This window comes from Gallinula chloropus (assembly GCF_964237585.1).
Source record: "Gallinula chloropus genome assembly, chromosome: 1".
In the NCBI taxonomy this organism is placed as follows: Eukaryota; Metazoa; Chordata; class Aves; order Gruiformes; family Rallidae; genus Gallinula; species Gallinula chloropus.
This window is the reverse complement of record NC_140085.1, coordinates 215,195,355-215,214,771: the sequence shown is the minus strand read 5'-3', so window position 1 is coordinate 215,214,771 and position 19,417 is coordinate 215,195,355. Positions and strand designations below refer to the sequence as shown.

At 61.8% G+C, this 19,417-nt stretch overlaps 1 protein-coding gene across 1 annotated transcript in view; it reads right to left on the bottom strand.

Annotated features, from left to right (window-relative positions):
• DCHS1 (dachsous cadherin-related 1) overlaps window positions 1–19,417 on the bottom strand; it is a gene marked incomplete at both ends in the record, with an annotated part of 64,498 nt that overhangs the window by 27,588 nt on the left and 17,493 nt on the right. The window contains 5 exons of the mRNA XM_084279277.1: window positions 1,586–1,773; window positions 3,491–4,510; window positions 5,294–5,530; window positions 7,069–7,300; window positions 8,369–8,557. Coding sequence (XP_084135403.1) covers window positions 1,586–1,773; window positions 3,491–4,510; window positions 5,294–5,530; window positions 7,069–7,300; window positions 8,369–8,557 — 1,866 coding nt within the window. The remainder of the gene's footprint in view (window positions 1–1,585; window positions 1,774–3,490; window positions 4,511–5,293; window positions 5,531–7,068; window positions 7,301–8,368; window positions 8,558–19,417) is intronic.

The window sequence follows — 19,417 nt, the reverse complement described above, 5'->3', positions numbered from 1 at the left end:
TTGTGCCCCTGGGCTGGGCACTGGGGAGGCTGCAGCTGGAGTGCTGGGTCCAGTTCTGGGCTCCTCAGCACCAGAAGGACATGGGGATCCTGGAGCGAGTGCAGAGAAGGGCAACCAGGCTGGGGAAGGGGCTGGAGGGCAAATCCTCTGAGGAGCTGGGTCAGGGCCTGAGACAGGGTCCTGAGGCAGGACCAGCAGCAGATGAAGGCTGCCATCAGCATGATGTTTCAGACCCAGTGCAGTGCAGGTGGCTTTGAGGATGTTGCCTCAAAGTCCTGAGGCTTGAAGGGCTCCCCAAGCCCCCCTGTTCACATGCATTCTATCCCTGGGCCAGCTTCATAGAACCACAGAATCACAGGGGTGGGAGGGACCCCCAGAGCCCACGGGGTCCCACCCCCTGCCCAAGCAGGGTCCCTGGGACAGGGGCTGGGATCTCTCCAGAGAAGGAGACTCCACACCCCCTGGGCAGCCTGTCCCAGGGCTCCCTCACCCTCACTGGGAAGAAGTTCTTCCCCACATTGGGGGGAACTCCCTGTGCTCCAACTTGAGCCCATCGCCCCTTGTCCTGTCCCCACAGACACTGAGCAGAGGCTGCCCATGGCCCCTGGGTCCCACCCTTCAGCTCTTGATCTCCAGTGATCAGATCCCCTCTCAGGCTCTTCTCTCCAGGCTGAACAGCCCCAGCTCCCTCAGCCTTTCCTCCCAGGGGAGATGCTCCAGCCCCTTCAGCATCTCTGTCCCTCCTCTGGACTCTCTCCAGGAGATCCCTGGCTGTTTGATCCCAGGGAGCCCAGCACTGGACACAACACTCCAGATGGGGCCTGAGCAGGGCAGAGCAGAGGGGGAGGATCCCCTCCTGTGCCCTGCTGCCCACACTCCTCCTGATGCCCCCCAGGATCCCATTGTCTCAGCCCCCAGGGCACACTGCTGGCTCATGGCCACCCTGTCACCCACCAGCACCCCCAGGTCCTTCTCCCCAGAGCTCCTCTCCAGCATCTCATCCCCCAGCCTGTCCTGATTCCAGCAGTTATTCCTCCCCAGGTGCCAGACTCTCCACTGGCTGTTGTTGACCCTCATCTGGTCTCTCCCTGCCCAGCTCTCCAGCCTGTCCAGGTCTCTCTGGATGGCAGCGCAGTGTCCTGCCTGTCCCCACTCCTCCCAGCTCTGGATCACTGGGTACTGGCTGAGGGTGGATGCTGTTCCCTGAGCAAGATGAAGATATTAAACAGGACTGGAGCCAACACTGAGCCCTGGGGAACACCACTGGTCACAGGTCTCCAGCCAGACCCTGCTCCACTGATCACCACCCTCTGAGCTCGATTTCGACCCTTGGGGCTCCCTTTCACCTTCCCTCCTTGCAGAGGGGGCTGAGCTCCTGCTTCTTTGGCTCTCAGAGCCCTCTCTGCACCCCTCACCCACTCTGTGCACAGAGATATTCTGCATTTCACACGCCCATCCTGCCACACCTGGACCAGGTTTACCCGCCTGGGGATGGATCCCACTTACGTCTGCCCCTCAAACCCCCCTTGGGCATCCCTCCCTGCCCTGTTCCCCCCCCCAAGCCCCCAGGTGCCCCCAGCCCTACCTGCAGAGGCAGCTCCTGGCCGCTGGCCACGTGCAGGAAGGTTGGGGCGTTGTCGTTCTGGTCCAGCACGGTGATGTAGACGGTGCCCGTGGCGCTGCGGGGCGGAGCCCCCCCGTCCTGCACCAGCACCAGCAGCTGGTAACTGGACTGCTGCTCCCGGTCCAGGCTGTGCTTGGTGCTGAGCTCCCCTGGGAGGGGGAAGGGGGGACACAGCTCAGCCCCAAAAAGCCTCTTTAGAGAGAAGAGACTGTGCTCAAGTATGTGGTGGAGAGGAGAGGAGAGGAGAGGAGAGGAGAGGAGAGGAGAGGAGAGGAGAGGAGAGGAGAGGGAGAGGGAGAGGGAGAGGGAGAGGAGAGGAGAGGAGAGGAGAGGAGAGGAGAGGAGAGGAGAGGAGAGGAGAGGAGAGGAGAGGAGAGGAGAGGGAGAGGGAGAGGGAGAGGGAGAGGGAGAGGAGAGGGAGAGGGAGAGGGAGAGGAGAGGAGAGGAGAGGAGAGGAGAGGAGAGGAGAGGAGAGGAGAGGAGAGGAGAGGGAGAGGGAGAGGGAGAGGGAGAGGAGAGGAGAGGAGAGGAGAGGAGAGGAGAGGAGAGGAGAGGAGAGGAGAGGAGAGGAGAGGAGAGGAGAGGAGAGGAGAGGAGAGGAGAGGAGAGGAGAGGAGAGGAGAGGAGAGGGAGAGGGAGAGGGAGAGGGAGAGGGAGAGGGAGAGGGAGAGGGAGAGGGAGAGGAGAGGAGAGGAGAGGAGAGGAGAGGAGAGGAGAGGAGAGGAGAGGAGAGGAGAGGAGAGGAGAGGAGAGGAGAGGAGAGGAGAGGAGAGGAGAGGAGAGGAGAGGAGAGGAGAGGAGAGGAGAGGAGAGGAGAGGAGAGGAGAGGAGAGGAGAGGAGAGGAGAGGAGAGGAGAGGAGAGGGAGAGGGAGAGGGAGAGGGAGAGGGAGAGGAGAGGGAGAGGAGAGGGAGAGGAGAGGGAGAGGAGAGGGAGAGGAGAGGAGAGGAGAGGAGAGGAGAGGAGAGGAGAGGAGAGGAGAGGAGAGGAGAGGAGAGGAGAGGAGAGGAGAGGAGAGGAGAGGAGAGGAGAGGAGAGGAGAGGAGAGGAGAGGAGAGGAGAGGAGAGGAGAGGAGAGGAGAGGAGAGGAGAGGAGAGGAGAGGAGAGGAGAGGAGAGGAGAGGAGAGGAGAAGGAGAGGGGAGGAAGAGCAGAGGAATTGGAAAGGAATTGGAGAGGAAGAGGAGAGGGAGAGGAGAGGGAGAGGAGAGGGAGAGGAGAGGGAGAGGAGAGGGAGAGGGAGAGGGAGAGAAGGAGAGGAGAAGGAGAGGAGAAGGAGAGGAGAAGGAGAGGAGAAGGAGAGGAGGAGAGGAGAAGGAGAGGAGAAGGAGAAGGAGAGGGGAGGAAGAGGAGAGGAACTGGAAAGGAATTGGAGAGGGAGAGGGAGAGGGAGAGGGAGAGGGAGAGGGAGAGGGAGAGGGAGAGGGAGAGGGAGAGGGAGAGGGAGAGGAGAAGGAGAGAAGGCTGCTTGTGGGGAGAGCTCCGAGCCCCTGCCCATCCCTTGAGGGGCTCCAGGAGAGCTGGAGAGGGGCTGGTGCCCAGGGCAGGGAGGGCCAGGCCCAGGGGAACAGCCTCCAGCTGCAGGAGGGGGATGGAGAGGGGCTGGGGGGCAGGAACCCTTCCTGGGGAGGGGGGAGGCCCTGGCACAGGGTGCCCAGAGAGGCTGGGGCTGCCCCGGGACCCCTGGCAGGGCTCAGCATGGACTGGATGGCGCTGGGTGCACCCTGGTCTGGGGAGGGGTGTCCCTGCCCATGGCGGGGGGCGCTCTGGAGGGGGGGGGTGGCTCTGAGGGCCTTTCCCCCCCCACACCCATCTGCGCTGCCCCCGCGCCTTCCCCTCGCGCCAGGGGAGCCCGGGGAGCCCCTCACCTGTCTGCGTGTAGATGAGGAAGTTGGGGTCGTGCTGCAGCAGGCGGTAGCTGAGGCGGCTGTTCTGCCCGGCGTCCCTGTCCGTCGCCGTCACCCTCCCCACGCTGCTGCCGGGGGCCTGGTTCTCGGGGAGGGTGAAGAAGTAGCGCTCCTCGCTCAGCCGCGGGCTGTTGTCGTTCTCGTCCGTGACGCTGACGCGCACGGTGCTGGTGCCCGTCCGCCGGGCCTCCCCGCCGGCCCCGCTGCCGCCAGCCGAGGCCAACACCGTCAGCACGTACAGGTCCCGGGTCTCCCGGTCCAGGGCGCTCTTGACGTAGAGCCAACCGCTCTCCGGCACGATGCCGAAGCTGGCGGCGTCGCCGTCGGCCCGCAGGTGGTAGGTGAGGCTGAGGGATTCGGCCTCCCGCGCCAAGGCCCGGACTTGGAGGAAGCGGGTGGAGACGGGGACGCCCTCCCGCACCTCCACCCGGTAGGTGAGGGTGTCGAAGATGGGCCCGTGGTCGTGCTCGGCCTGCACGTGCACCAGCAGGGTGAAGGCGGCGCTCAGCTGGGGCAGGCCGCCGTCCCGCGCCACGATGGACAGGGTGTAGGCCGCGCCGGCCTCGTGCCGCAGGGCCGCCGCCAGCCGCAGGGCCCCCGAGGAGCGCTCCAGGCTGAAGGTGCCCTCGCCCCCCGAGGCCAGCTCGAAATTCACCTGGCCGTTGGCACCGCTGTCGCGGTCCTCGGCCTGCAGGGTGTAGACCACGGTGCCGGGCTCGGTGGCCTCGGGCAGCAGGATGGAGTCGGAGGGGGCCGGGAAGGCCGGCGCGTTGTCGTTCACGTCCGAGATGGAGATTTTCACCCGGGTGCTGCTGTAGGCGGGAGGGGAACCGCTCCGGGCCTGCACGTCCAGGATGAGGACGGCCTGGGACTCGTGGTCCAGGGGGAGGCTGGTGCAGAGCTTCCCGGAGGCGGAGTCGATGGAGAAGTAGCCGTGAGGATCCCCCGAGGAGATGGAGTAGAAGATGTCATCGGCATGGCCTGTGGACAAGGCAACGAAGACAGGAGTCAGAGAGTCACAGCCTGGGCTGGGCTGGGCTGGGAGGGACGAGAGCCCCAGGACACAACCTCCAGGCTGGAGCTACACAGGTTGCCCAGGGCCCCAGCCAACCTGGCCTTGAACACCCCCAGGGACGGGGCACCAACCCCTCTCTGGGCAGCACCCCCAGGGACGGGGCACCCACCCCCTCTCTGGGCAGCCCCTTCCAGCCCCTCACCACTCTCTCTGCACAGAACTTCCCCCCAGTCTCTCCTCTCCCCCTTCCCTCCTCCAGCTTCACTCCAGCCCCTTGTCCTGCCAGTCTCTGCCCTTTAACAAGCCCATTCCCCTCCTGTTCCTGGGGTCCCTTCAGGGACAGGGAGGCTGCAGTGAGGTCCCTCCACAGCCTTCTCTTCTCCAGGCTGACCCAGCCCAGCTCCCTCAGCCTCTCTCCGTAGGGGAGCTGCTCCAGCCCTCTGAGCATCCCCGTGGCTCCTCTGACCCCTCTCCACCAGCCCCACATCTTCCTTGTGTTGGGGCTCCAGCCTTCTCTTCTCCAGGCTGACCCAGCCCAGCTCCCTCAGCCTCTCTCCCTAGGGGAGCTGCTCCAGCCCTCTGAGCATCCCTGGGGCTCCTCTGACCCCTCTCCAACAGCCCCACATCTCCCTTGTGTTGGGGCCCCAGCTCTGGAGCTCCCAGAACAGGGCAGCTCTGTGTGGTCCTGGGCTTTCACGACGATGCAGGGACAGGGAGAGTGAGTGGACAGGAAAGGGACAAGCCTGTACCTGGAGGGTTCTGGGCCCGGACAGTCCCCACGCTGGTACCCTGCAGCACGTCCTCTGGCACTGTGAAGAAGTACTGAGCTTGCTCAAAGACAGGGGGTGAGACGGTGCCCTCCACGATGCTGATGTTGACCCGGGCGTTTGGCTGTGCCTGGAGGCCGCCGCCGTCCTGCGCAGCGATCACCAGCTGCACCAGAGTGTTGGCTTTACCACTCAGGGACCACGAGAGGGAGATGACACCTGGGGGAGAAAAGAGTTCAGAGGGCACCAGGCCTGAGCCCCAGCTTCTCACCTGGCAGGACAAACCCTGAGACTGAAAGGAAAGACCTCAGGGGGAAGCAAACAGTATGTGCCATGGGGATGGGGTGGGTTTGCCATAGGAGAACTGGAGGAAAGAGGAGGAATCCTCCTGGGAAAGCCACCCCAAATCCTCCTTTTTCAACCTGAAGACCAGCCCCGTGGCTAATGAGTAGTAAGGGCTGGGGAGAAATGAGCTGGGAAGCACATCCTGGGAAAGGGAAAGGAGGGAATAGGGCTCTGAGTGTGGGTCGTGATGCGGGAGGTGGGATCCACGCTGCTGGGAGACTCCTGGGAGGGAATGTAGAACAGGGGAACCACCCTTGACAGGTCCTACAGAGGAGGTGGCCCTGCACTGGGATGGTTGGTAGGTCTGCCTCATCCCAGTCACGTTCTGGGGACTGGGGGAACTGCTGTGGAGAGATGCCAGTGCTGAGCACAGGTCACCTGCCCATCCTGCTGAGAGCCCCTGGCGCCACATGCTCATGTTCTCCTGGCCCAGCAGAATCTGCTCGGGCTCTGGCAGGGCAGATGCAGCAGTGGAAAGGGGAGACTGGGTGTGACAGGGAGCTGTGGGGAAGGAGGGGGATCTGAGCAGGGGAGAGGAGGGAACTGGGCAAGGACAAACCAAGCTGGACACAGCTCGATAGGGCAAAGGGAGGAGCATGCAGGAGGGAAGGTGCAGTGAGCCAGGGATGAGGAATCAGGGGGAAGAAGGGAGGTGGGATAAAGGAGGGAGAAAGAGGAAGACGGGATAAGGGAGGGAGAAGGAAGATGGGACAAGTGAGGGAGAAGAAGGAAGATGGGATAAATAGGGGAGAAGAAGGAAGGTGGGATAAAGGAGGGAGAAGAAGGAAGATGGGATAAAGGAGGGAGAAGAAGGAAGATGGGATAAATGAGGGAGAAAGAGGAAGATGGGATAAGGGAGGGAGAAGGAAGATGGGACAAGTGAGGGAGGAGGAAGATGGGATGAAGGAAGGTGGGATAAATGAGGGAGAAGGAAGATGGGATAAATGAGGGAGAAGGAAGATGGGATAAAGGAGGGAGAAGGAAGATGGGATAAATGAGGGAGAAGGAAGATGGGACAAGTGAGGGAGAAGAAGGAAGGTGGGATAAATAGGCGAGAAGAAGGAAGATGGGATAAAGGAGGGAGAAGAAGGAAGATGGGACAAGTGAGGGAGAAGGAAGGTGGGATAAAGGAGGGAGAAGGAAGATGGGATAAAGGAGGGACGGAGCAGGGAGCAGAAACAAGAAGCCAGTGACAGCATCTGGGAAGGGGCTGGCAGCAGCTAAAGAGGCCGAGTCAGGTAACACGGGGCAGGGAGAGGAGCCCCCATGTTCTGGTGTCACCCCGCGCTGCTGGGCCGGGACACGCCGCGACCCCGCCGCTGCCAGTGACACCGGCCCGCATCCCGCTGCTCCCACCGCTGCCCCACTCTGAGGGGACCTCTGGGACCTCTGGGACCTCTGGGACCTCTCACCTGTGTCCTTGTTGAGGGAGAAGAGGGGGGGTGAGTTGCCCAGGACGATGCGGTAGGTGACCTTGCCGTGCAGCCCCTCGTCCTTGTCGTGCGCGGTGACGCGCAGCACGGCGGTGCCCGGCATGCTCTGGGTGCTGAGGCTGGCCGCGTACTCCAGCGGGTAGAACACCGGCCTGTTGTCGTTTATGTCCTCCAGGAAAACCTTCACGTACACCATGGAGTTCAGCCCACCCTGGGGAAGGGGGGAAATCAAGAGGGGGTGCTGCAAGGTGGGGGGGGGTTGCAGGGACAACGGTATCGCCCGCGCGGCGCTGAGGCGGCAGATGGGCTCAGCAGCACCACGTCCCAGCATCACAGAACCATAGGGATTGGGAGGGACCCCCAGAGCCCAGGGGGTCCCACCCCCTGCCCAAGCAGGGTCCCCAGGACAGGGGCTGGAATCTCTCCAGAGAAGGAGACTCCACACCCCCTGGGCAGCCTGTCCCAGGGCTCCCTCACCCTCACTGGGAAGAAGTTCTTCCCCACATTGGGGGGAACTCCCTGGGCTCCAGCTTGAGCCCATCGCCCCTTGTCCTGTCCCCACAGACACTGAGCAGAGGCTGCCCATGGCCCCTGTGTCCCACCCTTCAGCTCTTGATCCCCAGTGATCAGATCCCCTCTCAGGCTCTTCTCTGCAGGCTGAACAGCCCCAGCTCCCTCAGCCTTTCCTCCCAGGGGAGATGCTCCAGTCATTGGGGAGCTGCTCATGCTGGGACCTTGACAAAATTTACTCCAAGTCCAAATACAGATTGGACTTCATTTTCTGAAAGTCCTGTTGTCCCACAGTGGTCAATCTTACAACCATTTTAAAACTCAAGCCCCCATGCCTTCAATATGTGTGTCCAGTTCTGGGCTCCTCAGCATCAGAAGGACATGGGGGTCCTGGAGTGAGTGCACAGAAGGGCAACCAGGCTGGGGAAGGGGCTGGAGGGCAAATCCTCTGAGGAGCAGCTGAGGGAGCTGGGGGTGCTGAGCCTGGAGAAGAGGAGGAGATGCTCCAGGCCCTTCAGCATCCCTGTCCCTCCTCTGGACTCTCTCCAGGAGATCCCTGGCTGGTTGATCCCAGGGAGCCCAGACCTGGACACAACACTCCAGTGGGGCCTGAGCAGGGCAGAGGAGAGGGGGAGGATCCCCTCCTGTCACCTGCTGCCCACACTCCTCCTGATGCCCCCCAGGATCCCATTGTCTCTCTCAGCCCCCAGGACACACTGCTGGCTCATGGCCACCCTGTCACCCACCCCCTGGCCTCCTCAGCACTCACCCCATCGACAGCAGTGATGGTGAAGTCATAGGCAGACATGCCCTCGTCGCGGTCCAGGGGCTGCACGGTGCAGAGCTGCCCGCTCTGCTTGTCGATGCTGAACTGTGTTGGGACGACGCTGCCGATCCCAGAGCCGATGGAGTAGGAGAGGGAGCCGAAGGGGCCGCTGTCGGCATCCGTGGCCGTCACCTGCATGAGGGAAGGAACTGCATGAGCAGGGAGAGCACCACCACCCAGCAGCCCCATCACTGCCACCACCTCCACAACCACCACCCACCAGCCCCATCACTGCCACCACCTCCACAACCACCAGCCCCATCGCTGCCACCACCTCCACAACCACCCACCAGTCCCATCACTGCCACCACCTCCACAACTACCACCCAGCAGCCCCATCGCTGCCACCACCTCCACAACCACCCAGCAGCCCCATCACTGCCACCACCTCCACAACCACCAGCCCCATCGCTGCCACCACCTCCACAACCACCCACCAGCCCCATCACTGCCACCACCTCCACAACCACCACCCACCAGCCCCATCACTGCCACCACCTCCACAACCACCCACCAGCCCCATCACTGCCACCACCTCCACAACCACCAGCCCCAGTCCCATCGCTGCCACCACCTCCACAACCACCCACCAGCCCCATCGCTGCCACCACCCCCACAACCACCAGTCCCATCGCTGCCACCTCCACAACCACCCACCACCCAGCAGCCCCATCGCTGCCACCACCTCCACAACCACCAGCCCCAGCCCCATCGCTGCCACCACCTCCACAACCACCAGCCCCATCACTGCCACCACCTCCACAACCACCACCCACCAGCCCCATCACTGCCACCACCTCCACAACCACCAGCCCCATCACTGCCACCACCCCAACCACCCACCAGCCCCATCACTGCCACCACCCCCACAACCACCCACCAGCCCCATCACTGCCACCACCTCCACAACCACCACCCACCAGCCCCATCACTGCCACCACCTCCACAACACCCACCAGCCCCTCACTGCCACCACCTCCACAACCACCACCCAGCAGCCCCATCGCTGCCACCACCTCCACAACCACCACCCACCAGCCCCATCGCTGCCACCACCTCCACAACCACCACCCACCAGACCCATCACTGCCACCACCTCCACAACCACCACCCACCAGACCCATCACTGCCACCACCTCCACAACCACCACCCAGCAGCCCCATCACTGCCACCACCCCCACAATCACCAGCCCCATCACGGCCACCACCTCCACACCCACCCACCAGCCCCATCACTGCCACCACCTCCACAACCACCCACCAGCCCCATCACTGCCACCACCTCCACAACCACCACCCACCAGCCCCATCACTGCCACCACCCCCACAACCACCACCCACCAGCCCCATCGCTGCCACCACCTCCACAACCACCCAGAAGTCCTCAAAGGTGCCCACAGTAGAGCAGACTGACTGTTACTGCCCCAGCCCTGGGATGCTGGTCCCAGACAAGCCACCAGTTTGTCTGCAGCCCTTCCTGCAAGAGAGCATGGCCTCTTGCATGGCTGCTGGCTGCAGGCAGTGCCCTGGGCACTGTTGTGTGTCATCCTCTTCTGTCCTGGTCACCAATGAATGGTCTGGGTTGGAAGGGACCCCAAGGACCCCCCATGAGGGGGGACAGAGGTGGGGCAGCACAGGACTGCAGGCTTGCAGGGGCTGCACCATCCTTTCTAGCTATGGGGCTGCAGTGGGTCCCTGCCCCACCACAGGGGCCTTGTGTCAGGTGATGCCATCCTCTTGCATCCCTGGGGTGACTTCCATCACCCAGGCCAACAGACCAGCCTCAGCACAGGAAAAGGCCATATGGGGAGGGCAGAAAGGCCAAGCATCACACAGACCACAGAATCCCAGAATTGAAAGGCTGGAAAAGCCCTCTAAGATCATCAGGTCCAACTGTCCCTGTCCTGCGCTGACCCAGAGCCCTGAGCACCTCATCTCCCCCAAACTCAGGGGTGGTGACTCAGCCCCTCCCTGGGCAGCCTGTGCCACAGCCCCACAACTCTGCCAGGGAAGAACTTTGCCCTCCCAGCTGAGCTGACCCTGCCCTGGGGCAGCTTGAGCCCATTGCCCCTTGGCCCAGCTCCTGGGCCCTGGCTGCAGAGACCATCGCCCACCTCTCTGCTCCCTCCTGCCAGGGCAGGGGAGGTGGGGAGAAGGGCTCCCCTCAGCCTCCTCTTCTCCAGGCTCAACACCCCCAGCTCCCTCAGCTGCTCCTCAGAGGATTTGCCCTCCAGCCCCTTCCCCAGCCTGGTTGCCCTTCTCTGCACTCGCTCCAGGACCCCCTCATGTCCGTCTGGTGCTGAGGAGCCCAGAACTGGACCCAGCACTCCAGCTGCAGCCTCCCCAGTGCCCAGTACAACTAGGAGGTTGAAGGCAGCTTATCAAGGAACAGGAGCCAGGCTCTTCCCAGTGCAGCTCGACAGGACAACCTCTCTATACCCTCCTTTCATAGAATCATAGAACCCCAGACTGGTCTGGGCTGGGAGGGACCCCCAGGGTCCCAGAGCCCCAACCCCCTGCCACAGGCAGGGACACCAACCTCCAGGCCTGGAGCTACACAAGGTTGCCCAGGGCCCCAACCAACCTGGCCCTGAACACCCCCAGGAATGGGGCACCCACCCCCTCTCTGGGCAGCCCCTTCCAGCCCCTCACCACTCTCTCTGCACAGAACTTCCCCCCAGTCTCTCCTCTCCCCCTTCCCTCCTCCAGCTTCACTCCAGCCCCTTGTCCTGCCAGTCTCTGCCCTTTCAGGTGCTGAGCATCCAGCAGCCAAGTTACTCAGCACCCAGCTTGATCCACCAGCTGGGGACAACACGTGTGTTCCCAGGAGCTGCCCCTCTGCTTCTTCTTTTCCACAAAGATGCTTAAAACAGGAAGAAAACCAGCCCCCTTCCACCATGACAGGCTCCAGCCTGCTGCCAGAGCTCTGTGCCCGGCAGTGCTGGGCTCTGAGGATGATGACGGCTGAGGATGGGATGATGGCTGAGGGTGGGATGATGGCTGAGGCTGGGATGATGGCTGAGGATGGGATGATGGCTGAGGCTGGGATGATGGCTGAGGGTGGGATGATGGCTGAGGGCGGGATGATGGCTGAGGATGGGATGATGGCTGAGGGTGGGATGATGGCTGAGGCTGGGATGATGGCTGAGGCTGGGATGATGGCTGAGGATGGGATGATGGCTGAGGGTGGGATGATGGCTGAGGATGGGATGATGGCTGAGGGTGGGATGATGGCTGAGGATGGGATGATGGCTGAGGATGGGATGATGGCTGATGGGATGATGGCTGATGGGATGATGGCTGAGGATGGGATGATGGCTGATGGGATGATGGCTGATGGGATGATGGCTGAGGATGGGATGATGGCTGAGGCTGGGATGATGGCTGAGGCTGGGATGATGGCTGAGGTTGGGATGATGGCTGAGGGCGGGATGATGGCTGAGGCTGGGATGATGGCTGAGGGCGGGATGATGGCTGAGGCTGGGATGATGGCTGAGGATGGGATGATGGCTGATGGGATGATGGCTGATGGGATGATGGCTGAGGATGGGATGATGGCTGAGGGTGGGATGATGGCTGAGGATGGGATGATGGCTGAGGGTGGGATGATGGCTGAGGGCGGGATGATTGCTGAGGATGGGATGATGGCTGAGGATGGGATGATGGCTGAGGGTGGGATGATGGCTGAGGACGGGATGATGGCTGAGGCTGGGATGATGGCTGAGGATGGGATGATGGCTGAGGATGGGATGATGGCTGAGGTTGGGATGATGGCTGAGGCTGGGATGATGGCTGAGGCTGGGATGATGGCTGAGGATGGGATGATGGCTGAGGTTGGGATGATGGCTGAGGCTGGGATGATGGCTGAGGGTGGGATGATGGCTGAGGCTGGGATGATGGCTGAGGATGGGATGATGGCTGAGGCTGGGATGATGGCTGAGGATGGGATGATGGCTGAGGCTGGGATGATGGCTGAGGCTGGGATGATGGCTGAGGTTGGGATGATGGCTGAGGGCGGGATGATGGCTGAGGATGGGATGATGGCTGAGGCTGGGATGATGGCTGAGGATGGGATGATGGCTGAGGGTGGGATGATGGCTGAGGCTGGGATGATGGCTGAGGCTGGGATGATGGCTGAGGTTGGGATGATGGCTGAGGGTGGGATGATGGCTGAGGGTGGGATGATGGCTGAGGATGGGATGATGGCTGAGGCTGGGATGATGGCTGAGGACAGGATGATGGCTGAGGCTGGGATGATGGCTGAGGTTGGGATGATGGCTGAGGGTGGGATGATGGCTGAGGGTGGGATGATGGCTGAGGCTGGGATGATGGCTGAGGCTGGGATGATGGCTGATGGGATGATGGCTGAGGCTGGGATGATGGCTGAGGCTGGGATGATGGCTGAGGGCGGGATGATGGCTGAGGGCGGGATGATGGCTGAGGCTGGGATGATGGCTGAGGCTGGGATGATGGCTGAGGGCAGGATGATGGCTGAGGCTGGGATGATGGCTGAGGATGGGATGATGGCTGAGGCTGGGATGATGGCTGAGGCTGGGATGATGGCTGAGGATGGGATGATGGCTGAGGGTAGGATGATGGCTGAGGATGGGATGATGGCTGAGGATGGGATGATGGCTGAGGGTAGGATGATGGCTGAGGATGGGATGATGGCTGAGGATGGGATGATGGCTCAGGCTGGGATGATGGCTGAGGATGGGATGATGGCTGAGGGCAGGATGATGGCTGAGGCTGGGATGATGGCTGAGGATGGGATGATGGCTGAGGGCGGGATGATGGCTGAGGGCAGGATGATGGCTGAGGCTGGGATGATGGCTGAGGGTGGGATGATGGCTGAGGATGGGATGATGGCTGAGGATGGGATGATGGCTGAGGATGGGATGATGGCTGAGGGTGGGATGATGGCTGAGGCTGGGATGATGGCTGAGGCTGGGATGATGGCTGAGGCTGGTGTTGCCCTCTGACAGCCAGAGCACACCAGAGCCAAGGGCACGGGAGCTGCATCAGCCTTTACAGATCCAGCAGGAGGATTAAACCTGCTCCCCGCTCACAGGGCCCCAGGTTCTTCCTCGGGCTCCTCACCCGCAGCACCCAGCCCCTTCAAAGCGACCCCGGCACCGCTGCCCACGGCTCATCCAGCAGCTGGGAGCTCTGCACAGAGAACAAAGCTGGAGGAGGGAGCCAGGAGGGAGGCAGCTGGGCCAGGCCCCGGGTGAAGCGGAGTTCAGGCCTCGTCAGCCGCAGCTCCTCCCCGCCGCGGCGCTGGGGCCTCGGCTCCCGTGAGCCAGGAGCACAGGAACGTGTCGGGCTCGCCAAGGAAAGGGCCCAGCTGGGGGGCTGCAAACAGCTCCTTCCTTTTGGGCAGGACCTGAACCGCTCAACCCCATCATCAGAGGCGGGGGAACGAGGAGGAGGAGGAAGCGCAGAGAACGGCTGGGCCAGGGATGGAGGAGTAAACCCCGCCGAGGGTGGGACCTCCCTTCCCTCCCTGAGCGTCTGCTCAGCACCCCAGGGAGGGCAGCCAGCACCTGAGAGAGGCCCTGGCCATCTCTCCTGCCCAGAGATCCCAGCTCCCAGGAAGGGGAGGCAGCACCTGAAGCCTCACCAGCTCTCCTGCCCTGCTGCCTGCATCCGAGGGGATGAGCTGGGGGTCTCCTTCAAGCACCATGCTCCCTGCACACTGTGTTTGCTCCCCATGCTCCCTGCACAGTGTTTGCTCCCCATGCCCCCTGCACACAGTGTTTGCTCCCCACGCTCCCTGCACACAGTGTGTTTGCTCCCCATGGCCCCTGCAAGCAGTGGTTTTGCTCCCCACGCTCCCTACACACAGTGTTTGCTCCCCACACTCCCTGCACACAGTGTTTGCTCCCCATGCTCCCTGCACACAGTGTTTTTGCTCCCCATGCTCCCTGCACACAGTGTTTGCTCCCCATGCTCCCTACACAGTGTGTTTGCTCCCCACGCTCCCTGCACACCATGTTTTTGCTCCCCACGCTCCCTACACACAGTGGTTTTGCTCCCCATGCTCCCTGCACACAGTGTTTTTGCTCCCCATGCTCCCTACACAGTGTGTTTGCTCCCCATGCCCCCTGCACACTGTGTTTGCTCCCCATGCTCCCTGCACACAGTGTTTGCTCCCCATGCTCCCTGCACACAGTGTTTGCTCCCCACGCTCCCTGCACACAGTGGTTTTGCTCCCCATGCTCCCTGATACCAGTATTTGCTCCCCATGCCCCCTGCACACAGTGTTTTTGCTCCCCATACCCCCTGCACACAGTGTTTGCTCCCCATGCTCCCTGCACACAGTGTTTGCTCCCCATGCCCCCTGCACACAGTGTTTGCTCCCCATGCTCCCTGCACACTGTGTTTGCTCCCCATGCCCCCTGCACAGTATTTGCTCCCCATGCCCCCTGCACACAGTGTTTGCTCCCCATGCTCCCTGCACACAGTGGTTTTGCTCCCCATACCCCCTACACACAGTGTTTGCTCCCCATGCCCCCTACACACAGTGTTTTTGCTCCCCATGCTCCCTGCACAGTGTTTGCTCCCCATGCTCCCTGCACACTGTTTGCTCCCCATGCTCCCTGCACACAGTGTTTGCTCCCCATGCTCCCTGCACACAGTGTTTGCTCCCCATACCCCCTACACACAGTGTTTGCTCCCCATGCCCCCTACACACAGTGTTTGCTCCCCATGCCCCCTACACACAGTGTTTGCTCCCCATGCCCCCTACACACAGTGTTTGCTCCCCATGCCCCCTACACACAGTGTTTGCTCCCCATGCTCCCGGCACAGTGTTTGCTCCCCATGCTCCCTGCACACAGTGTTTTTGCTCCCCATGCTCCCTGCACAGTGTTTGCTCCCCATGCTCCCTGCACACTGTGTTTGCTCCCCATACCCCCTACACACAGTGTTTTTGCTCCCCATACCCCCTGCACACAGTGTTTTTGCTCCCCATACCCCCTACACACAGTGTTTTTGCTCCCCATGCCCCCTACACACAGTGTTTGCTCCCCATACCCCCTACACACAGTGTTTGCTCCCCATGCCCCCTACACACAGTGTGTTTGCTCCCCATGCTCCCTGCACACAGTGTGTTTGCTCCCCATGCTCCCTACACACAGTGTTTGCTCCCCATACCCCCTGCACACAGTGTTTGCTCCCCATGCCCCCTGCACACAGTGTTTGCTCCCCATGCTCCCTACACACAGTGTTTGCTCCCCATGCCCCCTGCACACAGTGTTTGCTCCCCATGCCCCCTGCACACAGTGTTTGCTCCCCATGCTCCCTGCAGTGTTTTTGCTCCCCATGCCCCCTGCACACAGTGTTTGCTCCCCATGCTCCCTGCACACAGTGTTTTTGCTCCCCATGCCCCCTGCACACAGTGGTTTTGCTCCCCATACCCCCTACACACAGTGTTTGCTCCCCATGCTCCCTGCACACAGTGTTTGCTCCCCATGCCCCCTGCACACAGTGTTTGCTCCCCATGCTCCCTGCACACAGTGTTTGCTCCCCACGCTCCCTGCACACAGTGTTTGCTCCCCATGCCCCCTGCACACAGTGTGTTTGCTCCCCATGCCCCCTGCACACAGTGTTTGCTCCCCATGCTCCCTGCACACAGTGGTTTTGCTCCCCATACCCCCTACACACAGTGTTTGCTCCCCATACCCCCTACACACAGTGTTTGCTCCCCATGCCCCCTGCACACAGTGTTTGCTCCCCATGCTCCCTGCACAGTGTTTGCTCCCCATGCTCCCTGCAAACTGTTTGCTCCCCATGCTCCCTGCACACAGTGTTTGCTCCCCATGCTCCCTACACACAGTGTTTGCTCCCCATACCCCCTACACACAGTGTTTGCTCCCCATGCTCCCTGCACACAGTGTGTTTGCTCCCCATACCCCCTACACACAGTGTTTGCTCCCCATGCCCCCTACACACAGTGTTTGCTCCCCATGCTCCCTGCACACAGTGTTTTTGCTCCCCATGCTCCCTGCACAGTGTTTGCTCCCCATACCCCCTACACACAGTGTTTTTGCTCCCCATGCCCCCTACACACAGTGTTTGCTCCCCATACCCCCTACACACAGTGTTTGCTCCCCATGCCCCCTACACACAGTGTGTTTGCTCCCCATGCTCCCTGCACACAGTGTGTTTGCTCCCCATGCTCCCTACACACAGTGTGTGCTCCCCACGCTCCCTGCACACAGTGTTTGCTCCCCATGCCCCCTGCACACAGTGTTTGCTCCCCATGCCCCCTGCACACAGTGTTTGCTCCCCATGCTCCCTGCAGTGTTTTTGCTCCCCATGCCCCCTGCACACAGTGTTTGCTCCCCATGCTCCCTGCACAGTGTTTGCTCCCCATGCTCCCTGCACACAGTGTTTTTGCTCCCCATGCTCCCTGCACAGTGTTTGCTCCCCATGCTCCCTGCACACAGTGTTTTTGCTCCCCATGCTCCCTGCACAGTGTTTGCTCCCCATGCTCCCTGCACACAGTGTTTTTGCTCCCCATGCTCCCTGCACACAGTGTTTGCTCCCCATACCCCCTGCACACAGTGGTTTTGCTCCCCATGCTCCCTCCACGCTCCCCAGCCCGGCAGCAGCTGCCAGGAGCAGCACCATGAAACAGGATCCCCCTTCCTGCCCCAGCTGCAGAGCTCTCAGGGCCACAGATGCCAGGACAGCAGCCCAGCCAGAAGGTTACTTTGGGAAATCAGACCCACCTGCCTCCTGTTCTGCCCCCCCTCTCCAAATTCAACATCCTCCCTTCCTCCCTCCTGCCTCTCAGCTCCCTTTCCTGCAGAGCTGTGAGTGTTGGGAGCATAAATCTGGCCACCTTGATGTAGCATTCAGCACTGGGGAGGCTGCAGCTGCAGTGCTGGGTCCAGTTCTGGGCTCCTCAGCATCAGAAGGACCCAGGAGGTCCTGGAGCGAGTGCAGAGAAGGGCAACCAGGCTGGGGAAGGGGCTGGAAGGCAGCTGGATCACTGAGTCATGGAGCCCTTCAGATTGGAGAGGCCTTAGGACCACCCTCTGCTCAAAGTGGGGGCAGCTGTGGGGTCAGACCAGGCTGCTCACAGCCTTGGCTGGTCGTGGCTTGAAAACCTGCAGCCTTGGAGGCTGCACAACCCCTCTTGGCAACGCGCCCCAGTACGGGACAGTCCTCATGGGGAAAAAGCCTTCCCCAGTGTCCAGCCTGAAGTTCTCATTCCCTCTCAGGCCTGAGGTCTCTTGTCCTGTCGAGCAGCACTGGGAAGAGCCTGGCTCCTGTTCCTTGATGAGCTGCCTTCGACCTCCTGGCTGGGCTGGGCACTGGGGAGGCTGCAGCTGGAGTGCTGGGTCCAGTTCTGGGCTCCTCAGCACCAGAAGGACAGGGAGGTCCTGGAGCGAGTGCAGAGAAGGGCAACCAGGCTGGGGAAGGGGCTGGAGGGCAAATCCTCTGAGGAGCAGCTGAGGGAGCTGGGGGTGCTGAGCCTGGAGAAGAGGAGGCTGAGGGGAGCCCTTCTCCCCACCTCCCCTGCCCTGCCAGGAGGGTGCAGAGAGGTGGGCGATGGTCTCTGCAGCCAGGGGCCAGGAGCTGGGACAAGGGGCAATGGGCTCAAGCTGCCCCAGGGCAGGGTCAGCTCAGCTGGGAGGGCAAAGTTCTTCCCTGGCAGAGCTGTGGGGCTGTGGCACAGGGTTCCACATGGCAAACAGGCAGCTTCCTGCCTCCAAAAGGAACTGCTCAGCTCTCTGAACGGGCTCTGAAATGCAGGTCAGCAGCTTTGACCCACTGCACAGCCACCAGCTCCACAGCAGAGCAATTTCCCTGAGGCTTCTGAGGCCAAGGGTGCAAGAGTTTCCAGAGCAGCCTCACTTCTCCATCCCCAATGGTGCCATCCTAAGAAGGGCACCCATGGGAGAAGCGAACTGGAAATCCATCTTCCTGCCACAGGAGCCGACCCAGATTTTGGGAACAGAGGAACTGTCAGAGTTACAGAGCATGGCACCATCACCCTGGCTGCTCCCTGGCTCCCAGAGCTGTCTGCCTGCAAGATGAGGGAGGGAGAGAGGCTGAGGGAGCTGGGCTGGGTCAGCCTGGAGAAGAGAAGGCTGTGGGGGGACCTCACTGCAGCCTCCCCGTCCCTGAAGGGACCCCAGGAACAGGAGGGGAATGGGCTTGTTAAAGGGCAGAGACTGGCAGGACAAGGGGCTGGAGTGAAGCTGGAGGAGGGAAGGGGGAGAGGAGAGACTGGGGGGAAGTTCTGTGCAGAGAGAGTGGTGAGGGGCTGGAAGGGGCTGCCCAGAGAGGGGGTGGGTGCCCCGTCCCTGGGGGTGTCCAAGGCCAGGTTGGCTGGGGCCCTGGGCAGCCTTGTGTAGCTCCAGGCCTGGAGGTTGGTGTCCCTGCCTGTGGCAGGGGGTTGGGGCTCTGGGACCCTGGAGGTCCCTCCCAGCCCAGCCCAGACCAGTTTGGGATTCTGTGATTCTATGAACTCAAGAGATCATCAGGTCCAACCCCCTGCCCAAGCAGGGTCCCCAGGACAGGGGCTGGAATCTCTCCAGAGAAGGAGACTCCACACCCCCTGGGCAGCCTGTCCCAGGGCTCCCTCACCCTCATGGGGAAGAAGCTCTTCCTCACATTGGGGGGGAACTCCCTGTGCTCCAACTTGAGCCCATCGTCCCTTGTCCTGTCCCCACAGACACTGAAAAGGGGCTGCCCATTCCCCCTGCATCCCATACTTCAGATATTTATAAACATTCATAAGGTCCCCCCTTAGTCTTCTCCTCTCCAGGCTGAACAGTCCCAGCTCCCTCAGCCTTTCCTCCCAGGGGAGATGCTCCAGGCCCTTCAGCATCTCTCTCCCTCCTCTGGACTCTCTCCAGGAGATCCCTGGCTGTTTGATCCCAGGGAGCCCAGCACTGGACACAACACTCCAGTGGGGCCGAGCAGGGCAGAGCAGAGGGGGAGGATCCCCTCCTGTGCCCTGCTGCCCACAC